The following is a 24671-nucleotide window of genomic DNA, read 5'->3' on the forward strand; positions in this document are numbered from 1 at the left end:
ACTTACCATAAAGCGAACTTGCACAGCAGCAACTTTAGATAGCAGAAAACAGAGGAAGTTGCAACAGGAAGATGCTAATTCTAGGCCTGGAGGAGGCAGATCCTTGTTAGTGCATCCTGGTTAATGCATCCAAGGATTCCTACTGTGTGTGTGAAAAGTGTGTGAAAGAAAGCAACTGCTCATAGAATTATCATCGGTCAAACACAGGTCTCAAGGGAGTATGCTGCCATGCATACGTGTAACTTTTACAGTGGACTTCTGCAGGAGGGCAAACTTTGGCCTGTTTAGGAGACTTATTCAGAGTTCCTTGGGAAGTAGCCCTTAAAAACAAAGGAGTCAAGGAAAGGTGGGCATGCTTCAAACCAGAGATCTTGAGGGCATGGGAGCAGACTGTCCCTGTGTTCCAAAAGATGAATCTTTGAGGCAAATGTCCAGCCTGGATGGGCAATGAGGTTTTGAAGGAATTGAAGAAAAAAAGGAGGATGTATCATCTTTGAAAGGAGGGTCAAGGTTCTCAGGAAGTATTTAAGGGGCTTGCTAGGTCATGTAGGAAAAAAAATGGGGAGGCCAAAGCTCAGTTTGAACTTAATTTGGCAACTTTTGTAAAAGATAATAACAAATGTTTTTACAAATATACGAATGGTAAAAGGAAGGGAAAGACTAACCTTTGCTCTCTATTGGATGCAGAAGGGAACTTAGTAACTTCAGATGAGGAGAAGGCAGAGGTGCTTCACACCTTCTTTGCCTTTGTCTTTAGTGGGAAGATGGGTTGTCCTCAGGACTGCTGTCCTCTTGGGTTGGTAGATGGTGTCAGGGAGCAGAATGGTCCCTCCATTATCTAAGAGGAGGCAGTCAGAGAATTGCTGAGCTGCTTGGATGTTCATAAATCCATGGGCCCAGATGGGATCCAACCCAGAGTGAGGAGGGAGCTGGCAGATGAGCTTGCAAAGCCTCTCTATCATTTACCAACAGTCCTGGCTCACTGGTGAGGTTCCAGATGGCTGGAAGCTGGCCAGTGTGACACCCATTCACAAAAAGGGTGCAAAGGAGGATCCCAGTAATTTTAGGCCAGGTAGCTTGTACCTTACTCAGTACCTGGCAAGGTAATGGTGCAGTTTGTACTGAGTGTCATCACACAGCCCTTACAGGATGGCCAGGGTATCAGACCCAGCCAACATGGAAGGGGTAGGTCATGTTTGACTGACCTGGTCTCCTTTTCTGACCAGGTGATCTGCCTGCTGGATGCAGGAAAGGCTGTGGATGTTGTACCTGGACTTCAGCAAGGCCTTTGACACTGTGTCCCAGAGCACACTCCTGGGAAAGCTGGCAGCCCAGGGCTTGGACAGGAGCACTCCTTGCTGGGTTAGGAACTGGCTGGATGGCCGGGCCCAGAGAGTGCTGGTGAATGGTGCTGCATCCAGCTGGGGCCAGTCACCAGGGGTGTCCCTCAGGGGTCTGGGCTGGGGCCAGTTTGTTCATTTTTACAGACTTACATGCATGAGGGTGTTGAGTCTTTAATGGTAAATTTGCAGACAACATTAAGCTGGGAGTGTGTGTTGATCTGTTGTGGTGGGTAGGAAGGCTCTGCAGAGAAACCTGGAATGGTTGGATGGATGGGCAGAGTTTAACAGGATGAAGTTTAATAACTCCAAGTGCCAAGTCCTGCATTTTGGCCACAATCACATTATAGGCCCCTGCAGCATTATAGGCAGGGGATGGTGTGGCTGGACAGGCCCAGGCAGAAAGGGACCTGGGGGTTCTGGTCCACAGCCAGCTGAACCAGCAGTGTGCCCTGGTGCCAAGAAGGCCAATGGCTCCTGGCTGTGTCAGGAATAGTGTGGCCAGCAGGAGCAGGGAGGTCATTCTGCCCCTGTACTCAGCACTGGTGAGGCCTCACCTCGAGTGCTGTGTCCAGTTCTGGGCCCTCAGTTTGGGAAGGACCTTGAGACACCTGAGCATGTCCAGAGGAGGCAACGAGGCTGGTGAGGGGCTGGGAACACAAGGCCTGTGAGGAATGGCTGAGGGGGCTGGGGATGTTTAGCCTGGAGAAAAGGAGACTCGGGGTGACCTTATCACTCTCTACAACTCCCTGAAAGGTGGCTGTGGTCAGGTGGGGGTCGGTCTCTTTCTCCAGGCAGCAGCTGACGGAACCAGAGGACAGAGTCTCAAGCTGCACCAAGGGAAATATAGGTTGGATGTTAGGAAAAAGTTTTTTACAGAAAGGATGATAAAGTACTGGAATGGCCTGCCCAGGGGGGTGGTGGAGTCACCGTCCCTGGATGTGTTTAAAGACTGGATGTGGCACTCAGTGCCATGGTCTAGCTGAAGTGTTAGGGCGTGGGCTGGACTCAATGATTTTGAAGGTCGCTTCCAACCTTGTGATTTTGTGTGTGAACTTGGACCATGTGGGTGGTACTCCTGGAAGAACAACTTGGGGATGCCCACCACCAAGAAGCCCAGAGTGAGAAAGGATCCCTCTCCCTGTCTTCTTCTGCCCTTCTCCAGAGCTTTACTCCGTCCCCTGGAGAAATAAGAGTATGGGCCCAGTGGACTGATGTGTTTGCATGAGAACCTTTTGTATGAGAGGTGGTTTCTGTTTTGCAAGAGAACCTTTTATGTTGAAGATACATACACTCAGTGACTGGATGAGGTATGTGTTCAGAGACCTTAAATTCCAAGTCAAAAAAAGTGTCTAAAAGGGCTTTAGATACGTTATTATTAAGTGAGGAAGGGGTATGTGGAATGTTAAATCTTAATAAAACTGAATGTTGTATCACTGTTCACAATGCAGTGGCATTGACTGAAGAAGCCCAGGGCAGAATTAAGAGAAATTGCTACCAATCACTCCAAGACCAAGACAGTTCTCTAGGAGTTAGCACCAGTTCCTGGATTATGTCAATACTTTGATCCTTGGGACTCAAGGATATGGGGAGGGTCGGGGAAGTGGCTAATGAGACTTGGGTTGATGATTGCCATTGGATTTGCGTTTTTAATGATTTGGATAGCTATCGTACATTGTATGACTGTTCATATTATTGCTTCTGTCTTTTCTTCTTCTGTTGCTTCATATACATCACCCTTGTGGCCAGCCTATGAGCTGAAGAAAAGAGTCCCTGGAGCCACGGGGTGTAAGGTGTAAGGACTTAAAGAGCACAGTTTCCTGTGTCAGATTGTCAAGGCCACAGAAGGTACTTGTCTGTAAAATAAAGCATCACAGTGAAAACTTGAGGTCAGGGACAGAAGGAAAGGATTTGCAACATGAAACTGCTAATTCTAGGCCTGGGAGAGGCGAGATCTGATTAGCACATCCTGGTTAATGCATCAGGACAAAAATTCTCGCTGTACTAAAATGCATGGGAAGCAACTGCTCATATACATACCACCAGTAAAAGAAAGAGCATGTCAGAATCCTCTGTATTCTCCCTCACTCCCTCCCTTGTTAACAGTTAAGGCACATTGAAACTTCTGATCTGTAATCTCCATCCTTATTCTATGATCTTAATTTCACACTTGTCCTAATTTTGGCTAGGACAGAGATAATTTCATCACAGTTGCCAGGAGGGGGATGTCCACACTGTGTGGACAGGGCCAGGTTATTTTATAGCACCCCCATCATTATTAGAGGGCATGGCTTTAAACTGGAGAAAAAGGGAACGTGATGCAGAATGGCCTTTATTTTGTTCAGTTTTTTCAGGAGATCAAAGGAGCCAACAGAGTAGTATGTGGGCAGTCCAGCTGGGGGATATGTACATTATGGTTTTTGTCTTAGGCCTGAGGAAGGAGCATGGGTGGAGACAGAATCACAGAGTGAACTGGGCTGGAAAAGACCTTTTGAGATGATCAAGTCCAATCTATGACCCGACACCTCCTCATCAGCTAAACATGGGACAGAGTGCTACATCCAGTCTTTTTTAAAACACATCTGGGGATGGTGACTCCACCGCTTCCCTGGGCAGACAATTCCAGTGCCCAGTCACTCTTGTAGCGAAGAATCTTTTTCTAATGTCTAACTTAAACTTCCCCTGGTGCAGCTTAAGACTGTGTCCTCTTGTTCTTGTGGGAGAAAAGACCAACCCCCCAGCTGGCTCCAGCCCCCTTTCAGGAAGTTGTAGAAAGTGATAAAGGTCACCCCTGAGCCTCCTCCTCTCCAGGCCAAATACCACCAACTCCCTCGGCTGTTCTTCGTCAGGCTTGTGTACCAAGCTCTTCACCAGCCTTGTTGCCCTCTTCTGGATGCATTCAAGTGTGTCAACGTCCTTCCTAAACTTCCCAAGATGATTCGTGTACCATTGTTTTTCATTGTCTTGGGCTCAGGGAGGAAGATGGTGGCTGTGGTAAAGTCCGCAATATTCTCCTTTGTCTGAGGAATCTGTGTGTCACTGGACAAGGTAACACTGGGTCACGTGGACTTCTATAAGCATTTTTTGCATGTGATCATCCTCTTCTATACGCTGCTGTTATTAGTATTGTTGCTACTACTGTTTGTGTTCCTTAGCTCATTGCTGTTTTTCTATTGAATTGTTGTCTCAATCCATAATCTCTGCCTTTTTGTCCCTTTCTCACTGGAGCTGTTGGAGGAAGAGAAGTGGTAGTTTGGAGCTTAATTTCCATCTGTGTTTGAGCTACAAGAGCCCTCAAAAAGAAATCTATTTATGAGAAGAATTTCTGTGCATTGAGCTCACAGTTCTGTGAACCTGTAGAGTACTGTTTCCTTACAATAACTGCGTATTAAAGTTTCCTACACATTGATTTCTTCAAGTACATGGACAGATAATGCAAGTTAACTATGGAGTTTTTCACAGGTTATGTTGAGATTCTTACCCACATGCAACGAACTGATAATTCCAGGTCTCTAATGGATCATGCTTCAACCTCTGGTTTGTTTGCTAGTATTGTTTAGGCAATTTGTAGTCAGGGTTTTTTTTTTTTTTTTCATTTCCCCATTATAAAAAAACCGAAAAAAACCCCAAAAAACAAACAAAAGGAAAAACCCCAAAACCCTAGACCCTAGGCTGGTACAGCCTGGGCCTTTGTAACCCTGAAGCTAAAAAGTAGTTGTTTTGTGGTCATACATACTTGCTATTTTGTTTTGTGTTAAGTATGTTGAAAATGTTGCCTTCCACACTAAAGGAGCCACAAAGGAAGCAAGCCAGATGATCTTTCTGAGGAGCACCCAAAGGCAGGTGAAAACAATAGCATTCTTGAGGCCAGAATTCCACATTCATGTTGTGCTATATCCTGAGGTGTGGCATAAAATATCAAGCCAGTCACAGGAGAGTCAAGATGACATAATCTTAATTTGTAGTTGCCCAGAAAGTCTGAAATATTTCTATTCTTTGTATGCAGTAGGATCTAGACACTTTAGAAAGTGACCCCTTGCTATGTTTAAGAAGAGTAGGCATTGGATTTTAGATACCTAAACTTTCAGGAAAGTGCTTCTTGCTGTTTGGAAAGACTGTGACTCCCTAAAGCTGAACTTCAGTAATCAATTTCAGTGATGTGGCATTAGTTAGGTATATTGACTCTTATATTGGGCTGGAAAACAATGGGGAAGTTCCACATCTCACAGACACTTTTCACCTATGGATTTTACTCATTTTAAACTACAGTACAAATTTATATGTGAACATTTTAAGACAAACCCTGTCCTTCTTTGCATAGTGCTTAGAATTCTGAAATTGATTTTTCTCCCAGGAATCCAGGCCTTTTCAAGGAACATCATCCACTCTTGCCATCAAATGCGATATAATGTGTTCTTCCTGTAATTTTAAGCAGTTCTCCTGCATGGTAGAGTCTAACATGATTACTCTGTGTTTTGGATGTTTGTTTGGTGTTTCTCAGTAGACCGTGAAAGGTCCTATTTCCGTGGGGTTTTTGGTTTTTCATGCTATTGATGGATGGGTACTCTAATGCAGATAAGAAGACTTATTTTTAGTACCTTGAATCTCCCACAATGATGAGGGATACTGCAAATGCATGTGCATACAAATACATGTAAGCGTAAGGGTATGCTAAAATATATGTAGATGTAGACACTAAAAATTACGTATAAGCTTGGAGAAAACAACATCTTTTTATCATCCAGCCTAAAGTGCTTTTTTCTTAAATCAGAACAAGCTGCATTCTAACATGGGGACTGAGAATCTTGTGCCTTCCTGACCTCTTCACTGGTGCTTTTATTGCAGTTTAGAGGTGTAGTGAGGGTGTTCTGAAAATTAGTCTTGCAAGGTAATACTCTAATTCTATAAAGGTGTAATTAAGTCTCTGAAATTAAAAAAGATAATGGTAAATAACTTGCTCATTTGTTTAAAGTACTGTTTTGTAATCCCAACTCTAATGAAGTTTTTACTGCTGTCTTTGCAAATTAACCCAAATACACACTTCAGAGTTTATTTAAAGTTACACCCATTGTAATGCTGAACTGGATTAAGTGAGTGAGCTGCTTTAATGATATAACATGAAGGAAATGTAATGGAAGTAAAGCACAAACTGTACTGGGTTCTCTAACTGCTACATTTTGCTAATTGAGAAAGTAAAAAGACTGGATAGGAGACAATGGAAATTGCAATTCTGGGATTTCTCTCTGTCTGTTTTTACCATTCATCTTTATTTTTAATGTGTGTAAGAACTTTTGAGTGCAGTATTCACAGGTTACCATCTACATGTGATCTTGTAAGACTATATAATATTTCAAGTTAATGAATTCAGACAAAATAAATCCACCTTTCACCTTGATCACCGTTCCTAACTTTAAAAGAGCTATGGTAAGGACATGCGCTAAAAGATGATAGGTTTAATGAAACTTGCTCAAACTGCTGCCTGAGATAGCAGCCTTCTGAAAGAATAGTACCCTTTTTAAAGCTACCCATGTAATTCTAAACCTCTGGGATAGTTCTTCAACGTAATTACTGTTCATACTTATTGTTCTACTATAGTGTTGCCAAATTTATTTTAGGATTCCTACGTTATGTCAGTTTTCCTGGTTTTACTCTTATCTTTATAACTGTGGTGTTTTAACACCAGCTGGAAACTATACTCCAAATAAGACATGTCTCTTCTCCCTGCCCTTCTAATAAGAGAGGAGAGAAAGGCAGATGCTATGGGTTGACATAACAATTCCTGAAAGCAAACAGGAGTGGAATAAGAAATATACAGTAATAGTAGCAATGCTGATAACAAAAGTATAGAAAATGAGAAGGCTTTACACACAAAAGCAGGTGTTCATCACCATGACTTAGCTTTGCCTGGCTGCCAGGGTAAAGGCAGGTTGGTCGCTGTTCTGCACTCAGTACTGTGTGGTTTCCCTGGAGAAAGACAAGATGGCAGATGCTCTTCACAGCCAGCTTTACCTGTCGCCAAGGCCAAGACAACAGAAAACAATGGCAGAAAAATCCCCAAAAGCAAGGCCATCCATGTCACACTGCACCACTGTATCATTCCTGGTGGCTTCTTGAGCCAGTGACACTACTTTTGACGTCTCCACTCAACTCCTCTGGACTCTGCTTTTCCTGGCACCCAGAGCCACAGATTCCTGAGGGAATGTTCTTGTCATTCGTTTCTAGTCATGCTTACTTCAGCTTTCACAGTCAACTGTTGGGATCCCCATGTCACCCCAGAAAGAGAGATGGATTCTGCCCCTAGATACCTTGATGGCATCAGTGTGTTGGTGCCAGTTAGAGCCGTACATTCTCATGGGTCTTATGTGCCAGGGCATCAGATCCACATTCCAAGTAGACGTGATCATTCCTTTCCCCCTCCTGTTCAGAGGCAGGGCATCTCTTGGTCTGGTCATGGTACTTGTTACTTCTTGTAAATATGACCTGGAGGTCCTTTCAAGAGGATCAGAAATAACATCAGCCTTTTTAATCTCTCTGAGGTCTTGCCCAAGGAAAACTGGAGCTGCATTTATTATCAAAGAGTTTAATGTGGTGTTTATTATTCATCTCAACAGAAGTGCTGCTAGAGCAGAGGTGGGGTTTCCGTCCCATTTCCTCACATGTTCTCAGTGGTCATGCATCTAGAACCACAGATTACCTTGTGGTGTGCACCCTCTCTCTCTAGCTGGGGAGCACCTGCTTCCTAATAGCAGGAGCTCTGATCTGTACTGGCAGGGCATGGGACATTTCCTCCTTAAATTCTGGGTAGTCTTTTTTAAATTGTTGTTGGTCCTCTTTAATTTTCCCATTACATTGTTGTGAGTCCTTGGACAATCATTTCACAGATGAGATTCAGTCCTGTATTTGGATGGAGATTGTTTCTTTATATAGCTGTAGTTTGGTAGCCAAATTGTTCATTTTTTTCTCCTTCCCTCTATGACTTCTCTGCCAGTGAGTTGGCATGTGACACTGGCACACTCTGTAGGAACTTCACCACATGTTTTGTGCACATTGGATTCATCTGTATTTATAGGGGACTGCTCATTTTTTGAATCTTACAGATTACCTGCATTATAACTAATTCTCTCAGGTACTGGATACCTTGCCTTGGTGGTGTTCCACTTGGTTGATGCATTAAAAGGTCATTGTGCAAAAGTACCTCTCCATCAGACTTGGCAGGGGTTACTTGCAGAGACTGAGAGTTCCTGGTCTTTTCTAAATCCCCTGGTCAATGCCTGCATTCCAGGACAGAGATCCTAATTGCTTGGCTTCATTGCCATCTAGTGTTGCACCATTTGCCACAAAATCCCAACATCAAGCAGCCAGGTGAGTAGGGCTCACCAGGCTGGTGGCTGTAATCTTTTTGTGTATCTCAGAGCTCACCCATGGATAAGCATCAGGTGATTATGTCCAGCCCTGTCTCTGCCTCTGGTTTTGAGGGTCCTCATCCCTCACCACGTGAATTGATTTGTTCTTGAATTTTTTTCTTCTGAGCAGGGGCAGCTGCTGCTGGCATGGGTTGTTCCTCTGGTTCAGCTGCAGTTTGAGTCACCTTGCTGCCTGTTGCTCTGCTTTCTTCTCCTTGCCCTGGGCATGCTGTCAGACACACAAGCAGTGTCTGACAAGTGTCAGCAAGTTGCATAACTTTACGCCTCTCTGGAGCTGTCACAGCATTTTCCTTTCAAATATTTTGCCGCTTTATCAAGGTCCTCTCTTTTTCAGGGGTGAACTTCCAAACCACTGGAGCAGCATGCTCCTTTAAAAGCTGGCTTATTTTCTCCACCATCCCATACTACTCATGACTGTTCAGCTCAGACTACTCAGACTATTCAGGGCAGTTCACTGAACAGCTTCCCTAAATGTGTCTATGCTGACTCAAAACATTGTGTAGACGTAATTTGTTCTAAATTTCACTTATTCTAGACTGCACTGAAGAAATTTGGCAGATATTACAATTAGAATATGCTTTCTTTAACTTCCAAATGGAATTCAAGATTCTCAAAAACTGTTGTAGGAGGCTCAAAGGAGGAAAAAAGGGTGAAAGGATGAGAAAAATCATTGTTCTCTGGCCCCTCTACAGGCTGGGTGTTAGTATTAATGAATCCTCAGAGGTAGCAGCCAAGGCCAGGACCAGTGAACAGCACTGAACACACATCCCAGATGACCTTTATTGCCATTGATGTTATCATGTCACACAGTACAGCAACAAAGCAATCCTGGTCCTTCTTCCTACTCCGTAAAAATAGCATCATGGGGAGCATGTATAGGAGCATATGCAGGGTTAAATATCATACCTCCATGAACAAACAGAGCAGCTGTAAATAGTGATTTCTGTACCTAATGAGACAGATTCTTAGATCAGAGTTATTTCAACCCTTTTGTGGCTCACAGTGGGCACCAATGAATAGTGATTTGACCCCAGCCACAAATTAAACTCCAAATAAGCCTCTCTCCTTCTTCCTGACAAAGACAGAGACTCCAAGGGTTAGATCACAATTTAGTGAAAACAAACAGCAGTGATCACAATTTAGTGAAAGCGAACAGCAGTGGAATAAGAAATGCACAGTAACAGTAGCAATATTATAACAAAATATGCAGGAAGAGAAAGTGCATTATAGACAAAAACAGGCGTTCACCACCTCCACGTAGTTCTCTGTGGCAGCTAGGACAAGCACAAGATGGCAGCTGCTCCCCACAGTTGGCTTTCTCTGTCCTGCAGGTCTGAGACAATGAAAAACAATGACAGACCCCTGAAAGCAAGATCATTCACATTGTGCTATGCCACTGCTTTGTTCCCCATGGCTGATTCCCACTCGAGTATCTCTGCTTTTGCCCTCTTCACTCTGTTATGGCTTGGTTCCCTGGGTTTCCACAGGTTCCCAGCAGCACCAGGGCTTTTAACTGTTCACTGGGCTCAGCTGTGTTTGACACCCAGAGCTGCAGTCTCCTCAGGGACAGGAATGGATCAGCAGTGGCAAGAGAGGGCAATGTCCACTCAGCTGATTCGAGCAACCTCTCTGAAAAGAGGTAAACAAAGTTGTGTCATTTTTGCGGGGTAGTCACCATTTCTTTTCCCCAGGGCTGTGCCCTGCAGTGCTCATGTAGATGCTATAGAATAGCCACACCTATGCAGTTCTGAGTTCCACCCCCTCCCTACAACCCCAAGAATTTAACAGCAAACCTTTTTATATTGTTTTTCATTATGGTAAATAACTTGTCCATTTGTTTATGCTAATTTTTTTTTTGTAAATAATTAGAAACTGCAGTGTGCTGTCTCTTGAATTTTAAAGACACCTTGTCAACAAAAGACTGTGCACAAATTTCAGATTCTTCTAGTCTTCTCCTGAATAATCTGCAGTTCATCACAATCACATGCAGTTCATGGGATTGCAATGTGAAGTTAACTTTGGATTTTGTGAGTTTTATATCTGTCATGAGAGTAGTTTGTGTTGGAAGGGGCATTTAAACAACATCTAGTCTAACTGCCCTGCTAGTGGCGGGGCCTTCTTTCCCTAGACCAGGTCAAAGCCCCATAGAGCAGTACCAGTGCGGTGGTATGGGTGTGTTTGTGTATGTGCACACACAGTTGCACACCAGTGCTGTTTGTTTCTGTACAATTGTAGACAGCACTTCTCTGGGTAGAGGTAAAACTGCAGAGGCCATAATAGTGGAGTGGTAGTTGTACTTGATTTGGGGTCTTTCAGTTCATAAACATGTTTCTGAAAAATATTTTTTCCGTAGTTGTTAGCTCCAAATCACTTTTATCTTCAGATTTCATGTACTGTAACTGTACTTTCTTCTCTTACTACCTACACAAATTCCTAGTGTAGAATAAAAGATGTTCCTAATAACTAATACATTGATTCAGCTGCTAAGATATTTCAAAAATTTGTAATTTGAGTTGCTGAATTCTTGTACCACAGGAAAGCATTTTGGATTTTTTTTTATTAGGTAATGAAAAACGAAACCCAACAGTAAACAAACTAAAACCAGCATATTTTTATTGCAATCATTACTTAAGAGAAATCTTAACAGTAAAATTGCCTTTGGGGAGGCAGGTGCAGAAGACTTGCAGAGCATGATCCTTTCTGCTCATATGATAAGGATTGGGAGTCTGAATAACAGACTAAGATGCTGAATAACATACTTCATCCAGCTTGTTAGTGCTGGAATAAACTATACTACTACTTCATCTTAAACATATAGCAGTAGCTCTGAGCTAATTTATGGAAGTCACAATTGCTTACCAAGGATTTTAGTGTATGCATTTCAGTTTAGAATGACTCCTTCCCCAGAACATTTTTGTGAAGCACTGGTCCTCCCCTGAGCAGCTAGCAGTGAAAGTTCTCAGTGAGTTGTATACAGAAGTGTGTTAGATAGCAACGTAAAAATATTAAAGCCCACCAGGTGGTGCCAGAAGGCCTGATCACTGGTGGCTCTGACAGCTGGAACAGAGCTGAGAAAGTGCAAGCCTGCCAGTTTTGGCAGAAATTGTACCATCTAAATGCAAGCAATAAATGCAATTATGCTTCCTCTCCTTCCAAACTTCTCTACCCCAAAAGCATTTCCTCAGCAAATACTTTCTTCTGTGTTCATGATGGTAAAATTTAAATATGCTGGTTAGGAATGAGGCACTTAAAATTGTGATGCTTGGTGTCAGCATTAACTATCATTGGTTTTGTCTGCTAGCATCCCTCTTCAGTGGATAGCAGAGCCATGAAGCTTTCACTAAACAGCATTATGCCATGTGTTGCAGTGAAATGCATGCAATTTTATGGAAATACAGACATAAATGTTAAGTAAAATTTAAGCTAGAGAATTATTTTAGGTGGTTGTACTTATTTTCATGGAGTTAAAAGTTCATATAACCATTTTAATGTTTGTAAACAATTAAGTTTTTAGAAAGGGGATAAGATATTTCACAGTAAGAAGTCTGTGCATGTTGTTTTTTCCATAATTTCCCTTTATACTGCAAAAACTTTTTTTCATTACTTTTTTTTTCTGTCCTTATGTCATGTCTTTCTGCCTATTTTGATAGTATGATTCTACTATTCTCAAGTAGAGCTGGTATGATTGACAATTTGTAATGCTAGTGTTTTTAATCTAACACTTAATAGCCTCTGAAACTCTGCAATAATTAGACTACTATCAGACAAAGCAGTCATCAATTTCCACAGTTTTTCCTAAAGTGTGCTTTTGTGTAGAAAGGCTTGTAAAAACAGATGAGCAACACACCTGGGCTGGTGAGTAGCAGCTCACAAGTCAAAACAATGTCTGTCTTGTACGTGCAACCTGCAGCTGCACTGATCATGACCTGTGCTGTTGGGTGTCGGGGGAATGGGTGTCTGACATGTAGGCAGTCGTTCTTCTCTTCCAGAAGTTACTGGCAGTCTGTAAAGTCTCATCTGTAAAGTCGATTTGGATGTGTCATTTTGTTTCCAAAAAACCCTTACTTATGTATGTTGGATTTACTTTAGTGTATCTGCCACTATCAACAGAATGACTTTAAAAAGTTGATTGTTTCATAGGTCATCTTACCAAACAAGATGCATCAGAAGTGTGTTTTGGTTTTGTGTTTCCTACCTTTATATGAAGCATGACATTTCTTGAGACTTGCAGTAAAAGATTTTTCATTTTATGACTTAATTATCTTCTCTTTATGATTTTTCATATTAGGACATCAAGATATTTGCATTTTGGCATTAAGTCTGATATTTTGTCATTTATCACTTTTAAGAATCCTAAGTTGTACAGGATTTAGTGTATTTGTAATTAAATAAGTAAGACTTATATATTCTTAAAATTCAAAGTGTTCTTAAAGTGCATAAATTTGTTTTCAGAAAATGAGGTTTTATGCCTCATTGTTAGTAACTTCACAACTGTTGCTATGCAAGTGAAATGTATTGAATTCAGAATACTAGTGTTAGGAAAGCAAAGTTTCATCTCCAATAGGGCTTGAAACTGGTAACAGTTACTGACTTAGTTTCTAGCAAATCAGTTTAAACAGCTGGATCTGGTTTTAACTTCAGTAGCCTTGTGTCCATCCATTGGTTCAGAGAGTATAGTGAAGCACTTTATTAAGTGCTAGCAAATTAATTGTGACTTTAAAAGGATTATGAATAAATTTTCTGTCTCCAAAGCATGATTTCAAATTTGGGAATATTCTATTAAAAAAAACTTTACTGGTAGAAAACCATATCTTTTGTTCTGGTTTAATTATTTTTCTATACATAACTGCATAAGCAATGCAATCAAAATATCTAGTACTTTATATTTTCACTGTGAATTGGAAATCTTGTGAGGGGGAAATATGTAATACTGGTGTTACAAAATACTTCCCTTGAATAACAGTTCAACAGCTTACTGTAAAAGGGTGTATTATTTTCTGAATCTGAAGATTTTTCACATTTTGTGGATTTGTGAAGGTAGTGATGGTTGGTTTGTGTTTTGGAGGGATTGTTCTTTTAGTTTTGTGGGGCTTTTTAGATCAGAAGATATAAGATGGCAGTTACTTCTCAACTAATAGCTCAACTAATAGCTGGAGGAGAATAGTTATCTTGTATTTTTATGCAGTACCTGTAAGACTGAGTATGGTAGTATATCACAGCAGTGCTATGATTTTAGAGTTGGTTTTTCATAATCTGTGATGGTTCTATATTAATGTGTTTTGGTCCATAGGAGAATACATCAGAGTTCAGTAGAAAAATAATCCTTATGCTGTATTTGTAGTAAAGTAGTTAAGCAAACTAATTGGTTCCTGTTGGAATATTGTTGAATATTGTTGCCATGGTAGCTTTTAGCATGGTTGGGTATACACTGGTAGATTTCAGGATGAGATGAAATGTGGAAAACTAGTATGTTTCTGTAAATAATTTTTTAATTTCAGAAGTTCTTATTGACTTCATCACTGTAAATTGCTTAAGTTAGTTCTTTCTAACATTTGCAGATGGCTCCCTACCGATTTTTCCTAGGTGTATTGCACTTAGTTGCTGTACTGTTCCAAGAAGTTAATGGGTACAATTAATGAAAGAATTGTCAAGTGTTAGATGTAAATGCATTTTTCTGTGTAACAGTTTTACCATACCTTAAGATGTGTCACCTTTATGTTCTGTTTTTCAGTAAGGCATTAGCTTAAGCTGCATTTTTCCCTTGTCTGGATCACTAGCTAGGGACATTCTTCAGGTTTTAACCCCTGTATGAAAATTGACAACAGTTTCCAAAACTGAAGTAAAAGAGGGAAGATAGTGCTGACTCACAGATTAGACCGGCCCCATCTCTCACAGATTAGCAGTGACATTTCTTAAGGAAGTGATCTGATCTCACTTGCCTCTTTTGTAAGCAACACTGAAGTAGGGAATTCTTAGACACAAATGTTTCTGGCCTATAAATGTTATTCTGAAATAAATTAACCTGTAATGCTTAGATTTTTTTCACACGGCAAAAATTTTCTGTTTTTAAATCTTGGAAAGAGTATTAAAAAATTGTTCTCAGTTACTTCCCTTATCTAGAGGAATGTGATGACTAAGTGCTTTAGGAATTTGATGATCTTAGGTGGAAAGAATTGCCAGAAACTTAAAGAGATCTATGAATCATCAGATCTATGAACTATTGACCTGCTCAACAAGTTGCTGGTATAAGCAGTCATTGCAGTGAAATCAGTGCTTTTAAAAGCTTTTGCGTTGCATTTTTTTCACCAGTCTTTTTTAAACTTGTGTGAGGCAAAGTTACTCTGCTATGTGAGTGTGTCTGCTATATTATTTCTAACCAAATAGATTGGTTAGATACTTTGATTGGTACTTAAACCCAGTAGAGATAATACAGTTTCTCTAAGTTAGTAGTCTTACCTCCCTGTGTTAAGCTCAATGGTTTTTAAGAAGCTTTCCTTTCTCTTTGTAATTGACATAGTGACCTAGAAATACACTGTGATTAGGGGGTAAAAGTAGCAGCCCTTGTATTTGTTTAGCCATATATGTCCTGTGTTGCTGAATGTTTTCAGAATAATAAAATGTGAAGGAATATCCTATTGCATATGAAAACAAACATTAAAGCAGGGCTTGGTTAAGATGGAATATTTTTTGTTTCAAAATCAAGCTACTTATAAACTTAATCTGTTTTATTTTTCAGAGTACTGTAATTGAAAGAGCATCTTTTACATTTGAAGAAGGACAAGTTGTTGATTGAATGGTGGATTAATAAGTGATTGTCTCATCCTAAGACTAAAAAGAAGATATCCTGGAAGTTGGAAAGAACTGGATTTTCACCCTAGTCCAGCAGCTTTGCTGCTCACTTAAACACAGATGAATGAAGACCCCATTTGGAAAATCACCAGGTCAGCGGTCCAGAGCTGATGCAGGTGAGGTGTTCTTTCTGAATGGTTTTCTTTGCTTTTAATGGATGAAAAGCATTCTTACTTTACTGACTTCTTAAATATGTGAATGATTTTCTGCACATGTTGGTAATTTTAGATGTCAGCATTCCTCTTTTAAAAGAAAATTTGCTTTTATTCTAGAAGATCATGGCTTGAAAAGACAAACTAAAAAAATAACTAGTATATTTAAATGTAAATGCAGCAGTACAGATCTGACTGTCCTATTTTGTGTTGTCAAAAGTTATTTATCAGTGACTTGTGTGGGAAAACCAACATAATTTTTTATCACCAACCATTGTGAGTAGCTTTTATGAAACTCTCAAGAAACCAACTGACAAGTGCAATTGGGAAAGCTCAGTTAACTTTTAAAATACCTATGCAACAGATGATTTGGGTGCCGCCAAATACACATTTGATTCATTGAAACATGGAACTGATGCTGGAGGATTTCTCAGTAACCCTTTGGAGACTTTCAAACTTTTATTTTACCTGAGGCTGTGTTAAAATTTGCTGCCACTTGTTTGAAACATGTACTGATTCCAATAGTAATGCAGTTATCTTTCAAGTAAGAGCTAGGGGTTTCAAAGGAGAGATCCAATGCAGAATCTTAAACACTTGGTTCAGTGACCAAATGGAGACAGTGATGACTGGAGCTCCTCAGGTGTTACTATTGGGAGCAGCATTGTTTAACATCTTATTCAGTGGTAGGGATGGTGGGATTGGGTGCACTCTCAGCAGGTTTGCTGATGACACCAAGTTTGTGTTGCAGTCAGCATGCTGGAGGGAAGGAATGCTGTCTGGAAGAACCTGGACAGGATTGAGAGGTGGGCCCTGCATGCCTTGGGACGTTCAACAAAGCCGAGTGCCAGGGGCTGCATTTGTGCTGGGGCAATTCCAAGCACAAATATATCATGGACAGAGAATGGACTGAGGACAGCCTTGACAAGAAGGATTTGGGGGTGTTGGCAAATAGGAAGCTCAACATGTCCCCTCAAGGTCACAGTCATGCAGACACACTCACAGCCCCAGTGGCCTCTCTGGGCTGCATCAAAAGCAGCATGACTAGCAGGTTGAGGGATGTGCTACTGCCTTCCTAGTCCACTCCAATGAGACGCCACCTGGAGTTCTGCATTCAGCTCTGAGGCTCCTAATGTAAGTATGATGTGGATCAGTTGGATTGAGTCCAGAAGGAGGGCCATGAAGATAATCTGAGGGCTGGAGCACCTGTCCCACAAGGGCAGGTTCCAGGAGCTGTGGTTGTTCAGGAGAGAGAAGGCCTCAAGGTGACCTAATTATGGCCCACTGTTACCTGATAGAGACTTCAAAGGAAGCTGTAGAGGAGCTATTTACAAGCTCTTGTAATGACAGGACAAGAGAAAATGGCTTCAGACTGAAAGAGAGTAGGTCCAAAGGATGGCCATGAGTGACTAAAGGGCTGGAGCTCCTCTCATGAGAAAAGGCTGAGAGTTGCAGTTGTTCACCTAGGAAAAGAGGAGGCTCCAGGAAGTGCAACCTTTTAGGTTTTAAGTGGTACTTACAAAGAGGACAGAGAAAGGCTATTTGCCAAAGCCTTCGGTGGCAGTACATGGGGTAATTGTTTTAAGCAGAGAGTACAGTTAGGTTTGACTATACAGAAGAAATTTTTTACAATGAGTATATGTGGTGAAATACAGGAACAGATTACCCAAATGTGAGTGACTCCTCGTTGGAAATATTTAAGGTTATGTTCAAAGGGATATTAAGCAACTTGATCTAGTGAAAAGTGCCTTCCCCCATCATAGGGCTGAACTAGGTAAACTTAACAGAATCTCTGAGATTACCTAGAGCAGCTGTAAAAAAAGGAAAATGTTGTAGTTAAAGAAGTAACTTTTTAATCAGATTTGTTGAGCTTTGCTGCATTATGGATACAAATATCTTATTTACTGCCTTCCATTTTTAATGGTGGTTCCCACTTTCCAAGAAACTTTACAAACACACATAGGGTTCCAGAATAGCTACATCTTAAGTAGAAATTAGAATTTTAAGTGTTGCCTATAAAATTCTGTCATCCAAGATTGAATAATAAAGCACTAATGTAGTCTTCATCAGGCGGAAAAAAAATTAAAATAAGAAGATACAGTGAAAGAGTGGAAAAAGTCCATGTATTTTATATTTTAATAATATAAAATATTATGTTAATAATATTGTATTAACATAAAATATTATTAATGTTAGCGTAAAATAATAAAATTGTTGGATTTTAGGATCATGTATGGGTAGGTAGCAAAAAACAGTTCTGGAGGTTAGAGATAAAAACCGGTGGTAGTGTCACGTATTCATACAGGGCAAAACTTGATGCTTTAACAAAGCATTTTTCAACTGGCGTTGATTTCATCCTTTTGTAGAGACTTATCAATCAGTGACACTGCAGGTTGGTAGCATCGTTGACAAAGACAATTTTCAGCTGTCCTGTCTGTCTGCTTAAGAAGGAAATGGTTTTATAGATTGTTAACTAGGTGTAAAAGAAGAGGTATTTGTGATTTATAATATCTAGGCTTTTGAAATCTCTCTCTGGGAAACATACTTTGTATGTAGTTCCTTTTTGAGAAGCAAGGGGTAGGATTGAAGTGGGGGAAAGAAGGCAGGGTAGATACTTAATTGTTACACAACAGTAGAGTACATGGCTGCAGACTCTTGGAGTTTGTCAAAGTATAGAGTTTCTTTCCATGATATAGTTTCCATGAATCAGACTGGGGCTCTTGGTGGTGTGCCTCCCTGTCTCTCTAATTAGTGTATTGCTGTCCCAAATATAAGAGAAATACAGCCTTTTAAAAAAAATTAATGTACTGTATATTTGACTGTAAAGTAAGATGTGATTACTCTGTGTTAACTCAATTGACACTTCTAAATCTAATGATCACCTGTATAATGCTGTATAAGTGAAAGGCATGGTCCTCTGGAGTTTTTCTTAGCTGCGTTCTCCCAGAGATACAGATTCCTACTGAACTGCATGATGGTCAGGAACAATTGTAAAGCCTTTACTGGATGTTTTGAAAACAAAAAAGTACTCTCTTAGTAAAGAAAACTTTTAACGCATATATGGGCATATGATGATTGAATCACCTATGAGCATTTGTAGCTTTTTCACTTGTAAATCAAGTGTAAATAGTTTCAGTATTGTTTTAATTAGCTAAGAAAAGAGATAATGGATCTGAATTGCTTAGAATTGCAGTGAAATCTTTTGTGCAGAGTTAGAGTTTGGCTTATGTCTGTACTTTTAACCTACTTCAATTAAAAGACCTCCCTTCTTCAAACTCATAAGTTGAGGTTGAGCAATACTAGGTGTGAATCAGTGCACTGAAGTGTTTCTTAGGTCCCTGAAAGTAATTCTGAAATAGTCTCCAGAGTGGAATTACTGCTGTTCACACTGATGATTCTGGAATACAACTTTAAAACACCTAGGTTTTGCTGCCTGTTGTAAACCTAGGAGATATTCAGAGAAGTAAAATATAGTTGCTGTTTTCTGGAGAGCCTGTCTAATTTTCATGGATTGCATGGAGGGTACCAACTCATGTGACAATAGCAAAACATTGCCAGTAGCTTTCTCCTATCTTTCTTCCTATTCTCCTATAGCCCCAGCTGAAATGACGTGTGTATTTCCCTTGAAGGCAACATCCTGAACAATTATTTTTTTAGTCTTGTCATATCCTATTTCTTTATCTTTGTCTAGAGTAATGATTTCTAGTTTTGTTGAATTTTAAGAGTTTAATGTAAGGAGTTGAATCAATGAGCCTTTGAAAACACAAGTATTACAAAACACCATATGACAGTTGAATTCTTAATTCTGTTGCTTTTGTCTGGAAGCTGGAGGTTGTGGTCAATTTTTATTACAAAAAATATGTTTCTGTGCTCTTAATCATAAAAAAATAAAACAGTTTTATATGAAAGGGAACTTTTAAAGGTCATCTTGTCCAACTCCTGCAATTAGTGGGAACATCTTCAACTAGATCTTTTTTTTTTTTTCACAGAATATCCCCAGTCATTACTATGCCCCAAATTTGAAATCATGCTTCAGAGACAGAAAATTTATTCATAGTCCTTTTAAAGTCACAGTTAATTTGCTAGCACTTAATAAAGTGCTTCACTATACTCTCTGAACCAGTGAAGGGGCACAAGGCTACTGAAGTTGCAGTGAAGACTTGGACACTTCCAGGAATGGGGCAACCACCAACTGGGCAACCTGTACTAGTATTTCACCACATTCAATGTACAAAAACTTCTTATACCTAATCTTCTTATACCTAATCTTCTCCTTTTTAAAATCGTTACCCTGTGTCCTATTGCACCAGGTCCTGCTAAAAAGTCTGTCCATATATTTCTTATAGGCCCCCTTCACGTACTGGAAGGCTGCAGTAAGGTCTCTTCAGAGCCTTCTCTTCTCTAGGCCAAACAATCCCAACTATCATGTTTCTTCATGCAGGAGGTGCTCCAGCCCTCCAGTGATATTTGTGGCCTTCCTGTGACCTGATTCCAGCAGGTCTCTTCAGTGCTAGGACCTCTGGATGCAGGTTCCGGTTGGGGTCCTACCAGAGCAGAGGGGCAGAATCCCCTCCCTCCCCTGCTGCCCACGCTGCTCTGGATGCAGCCCAAGACACGTTTGGCTCTCTGAGCTGGGAGTGCCCATGGCTGGCTCATGTCATCCACCTGCTCCATTCTTGTGGACCTAGACAAATTCAGGAGGCAGATAGTTCTGATTTTGACCTTCTGACTAGAATATGTTAAACCTAAGGATTCTGTGCTGTCCTCTCCACATGTCCAGAGCTGCTGTACAGGACAGAGAAACTCTTGTTGCAATTTCTACAATTGTGTAGCTGTTATGGGTTAACACAGTTTAGGTTTTAGTTAAGAAAAAAATCCATGAGCTATGGAAGTGACTCTCTGTAAGGACCTCGGCAGCTTCCTTTGGACCTGACAAAACCAATCAGTTGGCTAGTTTGAATATTGACAACCTATTAAACCACTTAAAAGAGCTGAAAATGCCTCTTTGGAAAACGTGTTTAAAAATGGACAAATCCTGGGAAATGCTCTCTTGCTTCTAGCCTTTCAACAGGTAACTGGATGCTAGCCAGGCAAGGCCTCACTCTGCTGTGTTGTCTGGCCGGGCCAGTCTGGCCCTGCTCTGCCTCATGGCCCAGCCAGCCCGGCCTGCAGCACAGCTTGGCTGAGATTCTGCTGCCACCGAGTTCCAACCACAGCCAGTGGACCATGCCGGCTCCATTCGGCTTCTGATGAAGCCAAGCCAGGCTCCATTCCAGCCATGAGCCACCAAGCCACTCTGCTGGTTCTGCAGAAAAATCATGTGGCTAAGAACAGAGATGGCTCTGCAACCCTACACAGAAATCAGCCCCTGCAACTGGAATTTAATGCAGCAGGGACCAGAAAACAGCCATGCAACCAGAGTGGCCACTGCCCGGCAAAGATCATATGGTTATCCGCAGGCCTGGGCAAGATGTTAACATTTTTAGTGTACAGATGGAACTTGCAGACATCAATCCTCCCTCAAGTAAGAGAGAAGGAAAGGGTGAAGACACATAGAGAAAACAACATAGAGGCACCAAGGTCCGTAAAGGAGGAGATGGGAGGAGAATGAGGAGATGCCTTAGTCTTGGGCTGAAATTCTCTTGTATGGCTATGGTGAAGATATAATTGATACATCAGACTTTTTTTCCCCCCTGTAACTCATGGAATGCGCTGGGGGATGTAGCATTCTAGCCACAGTGAGCAGAGGCACCAGTGTTGAAGCAAGGAGGTGTTGAAGTAGCCTGAACAGAGAGAGATGAGACAGATGAGAAACCTTTCCCCAGAGATGGAAGAAGAAAACCTCTGTTTCCAGAGATAAAAAAAGAGAACTTTTGTTTCTATGCTAGAACAACTCATCCTTAAAATTGTACTCCAGTAAGCTGAAATGACTCACCTATGGTGATAGTTATGGAAAAAACTACCAAAACTTGGGTGGGACTTAATGATTGCAGATTTCCAGGCAGCTGCTATTTGTGAAGATTAAAACCATGAGGGGACTGTTTCTTGTGGAAAAGTCTCCATGGCATGGCAAGAGAGTCTCTTCTCCCTAAGAGAACTGAAGAAAGACTATTTTAGAGGTGGTAAACTGACTGAAAGTCCCAGGCTTTGTGTCTCTACATTGTCAGTGGAAAAGAAAAAAGGGTGTGGTAGGAGGTGAAGTGTGTTGAAGGTTTGTTCTGATTTCTTTCTATTTTTCTTTTAATTCTGTTAATAAAGTTTTCTTTATATCCTTTAAAGTTTGAGCCTGCTTTGCTCTCCTTCTAATCCTTATCTCACAGCAGAAAATGAGTAAGTAATTCTAGTGGGTGGACTGGCATTTGGCCAGCATTAGACCCACTACGGTAGCCAAGCAATTCAATAGTATAATCCCATATATCCTTAAAAGGAGTTTATATCTCTCTGAGACCTATCTGAATTCAGACTGTGCAAATTAAGAGGGCAAATTGTGATAAATCAGGTTCTGGTTAGTACAAGAGTGTGTTTAACCTAGGATCTTCAAATACTTGATATATTTATTAAACATCCAAATGCCATCACTTCATGTATTAAACTAGGAGCTCTCTTAAGAGACTGACTTAATATGATGAGTAGTACTTAGTTGTCTGTGTTGCCTTTGGTATAGAGCTCATTACATCAGTGAACAAGTTGAATCTTAGCAAAATTTGGAGATCCCAAAGTGAAAACTTAGGAAACAGCAAAATCCCATTCCTGGAGGTCGGCATAACTTCTCTTCTGTACTTACTGCAAATGTTGGAGTAAATCTTCCTTCTGTGTCAATCTAGTGTTTCAGTTTTTGACTTTGAAAGATAAATCCTTCATATCTCCCTTCTTACAGTTTACAGAGTCCTTGAGAGGACAGAAAGCAAATTCTTGTGCTGCACCATTCTGTTGTTTTGCTGTGTTTTTACATGAGCTACTTTAGCCAAAATCTTACTTTTCTCTCATTAGCTGGAAATGTAAAATGTTAAGTACATATGTTCATCTTCTGTTGATGAAGTTTCTCTATTTTGTAAGAATAGTTCTTGGATTTGACGAAATTACTTCTTTTAAAATAAAACACCATATTTTTAATAATTTTTTTAAAATTATATTACATATCATAGAATACAGCCTCATATACAGAGAGGTAACGGAAATTAAGCTTAGAAAGTTTTTTTACAGGTTGTAATAAAGTCCTAAAGTCTTACGGGTTTCTCATCATACTTTTTGTGATTTTTTTTTTTGTCTTCCCAGCTAAGCTCTTACTCAGTTTAATTATTTGGTTTTGTAACAGTCAAAAATTGCAAGAAGGATCTTTACTGCAGTAATTGAAAGACAAGGTCTAATTTTTAAAAATTATGAACGCTTCAGATGTCATTACTGTTGGAAATGCAGATTCTTGATTATCTGATGAAAACTTGAATATACTAAACATAAGATTATTTTAATTATTAATTAATTATATTAGTTCTGCCATTTCTGTAACTTTGTGTATGCCCTCTTAAATTTTGCATACAAAAATTAAAATAGTAAAATACTTATGAAGACTTCAAAGACTATTGGTACTGTCACTGCTTGACTCCTGTGTGATTCTCTTCAATATGTATGTAGTTATAGATATGCTTGGAACAAGAACATAGTGTAAATTGCAAAGAATTGGTTTGTTTAAGCCTATAGAGGAATTAAAGCACTTCTCTGCAAATGTTAATTCAAGCATTCCTAGTTAAAATTCTAGGCATGTTTGTACATAAACACGAACTGTTAGAGTTATACATGGTTCAGTCCAGCACTTGACCAGATTGTTTTAGATATGGCAACCAAGAAGGAAAAAATCCAAAACAGTCCAAAACAAGCTCCTGTGAAGAAATTTTAACTCCATACTGTTCAGAGGCTGTATAGTGAGGAAGACAAGGAGAATCAGAATCAAGGTCAGTTATCTTCTGGCCATGTGGTCACCATCAGGCATCACTTTAACAGGGTGTCCTGGTTTAGGGCAAATTTGTTAAAGAATCTGCAAAGGAGGGCCCCTCCAGAAAGCAAAACCCACACGGCCCCTCCCCCCAACCGGCTCGGGAAAAAATTCCTCGGAGAGAGGTGGAAAGAACCTGTTTATTTGACTGGCCCCGCACCCCCCAGCACACAAAATGAACAATACCCGATGACACCGCTCTGAGAAAGATGGCAAAATCAGAAAGTCTCTTTTGGGGGTGGTTGCTCTGTTCTCAGTCCCTCCGGTGCTGGGCCAGCTGCTGCAGCCGAGCCTTCGGTGTTCCCGGGTCCCAGTCCGGAGCAGGTTCAAGATGGTCACAGGAACAGGAGAGGAGAAACAGTCCAGGAAGCAATGTGGACTGTTTAGCTAGAACTAGCTAATAAGCAGAGGCAGAAAGCAGAGCAGAAGCAAGAGCAGAAAAAGAGAGCAAGCAAAAGCAGCAAGCTGAAGCTGGAAGTGAAAAAAAACAGTCTTATGTACCGCTTTCCTCTGTGTGCCTGATAAGACAAACCCAAACAAAACTTCCACTCTTCAGAGCCGGTCTTAAAGGCACAGAACAGATGAATGGGGATATACAAGCATCATAACGTCACCCCAGGACATTCCACCCCTTATCCCCATATCATTCTTACCCCACAATCAGATCTCCCTGAGGTACACATCGTGTTCTTCCATCTCTTTGCATTATCCACCACGTGCAACTTGGTCCCTGAGCAAAGACAACCCCACGAATGGGTTTGTCTGTACTCGAGGCAGAATTGATCCACACAGTCTTCCCTAACAAACCTCTGATATGTACCACTGGGACTTTGTCCCCTTCTATTACATTCAGGGACTCAGACTGGGCAGGACCTGCTCGGTTGGTGGAACCTCGGGTGTTAACTAACCAGGTGGCTTT

General features: G+C 40.8%; 1 protein-coding gene across 4 annotated transcripts in view; it reads left to right on the top strand.

Annotated features, from left to right (window-relative positions):
* SPIN1 (spindlin 1) overlaps positions 1–24671 on the top strand; it is a 69318-nt gene that overhangs the window by 23046 nt on the left and 21601 nt on the right. For all 4 annotated transcript variants that reach the window (XM_064735309.1, XM_064735307.1, XM_064735306.1 and 1 more), the window contains exon 2: positions 15501–15729. In XM_064735309.1, coding sequence (XP_064591379.1) covers positions 15678–15729 — 52 coding nt within the window. In that variant the 5' untranslated portion in view covers positions 15501–15677. The remainder of the gene's footprint in view (positions 1–15500; positions 15730–24671) is intronic.

Source organism: Zonotrichia leucophrys, chromosome Z (assembly GCF_028769735.1).
Source record: "Zonotrichia leucophrys gambelii isolate GWCS_2022_RI chromosome Z, RI_Zleu_2.0, whole genome shotgun sequence".
NCBI lineage: Eukaryota > Metazoa > Chordata > Aves > Passeriformes > Passerellidae > Zonotrichia > Zonotrichia leucophrys.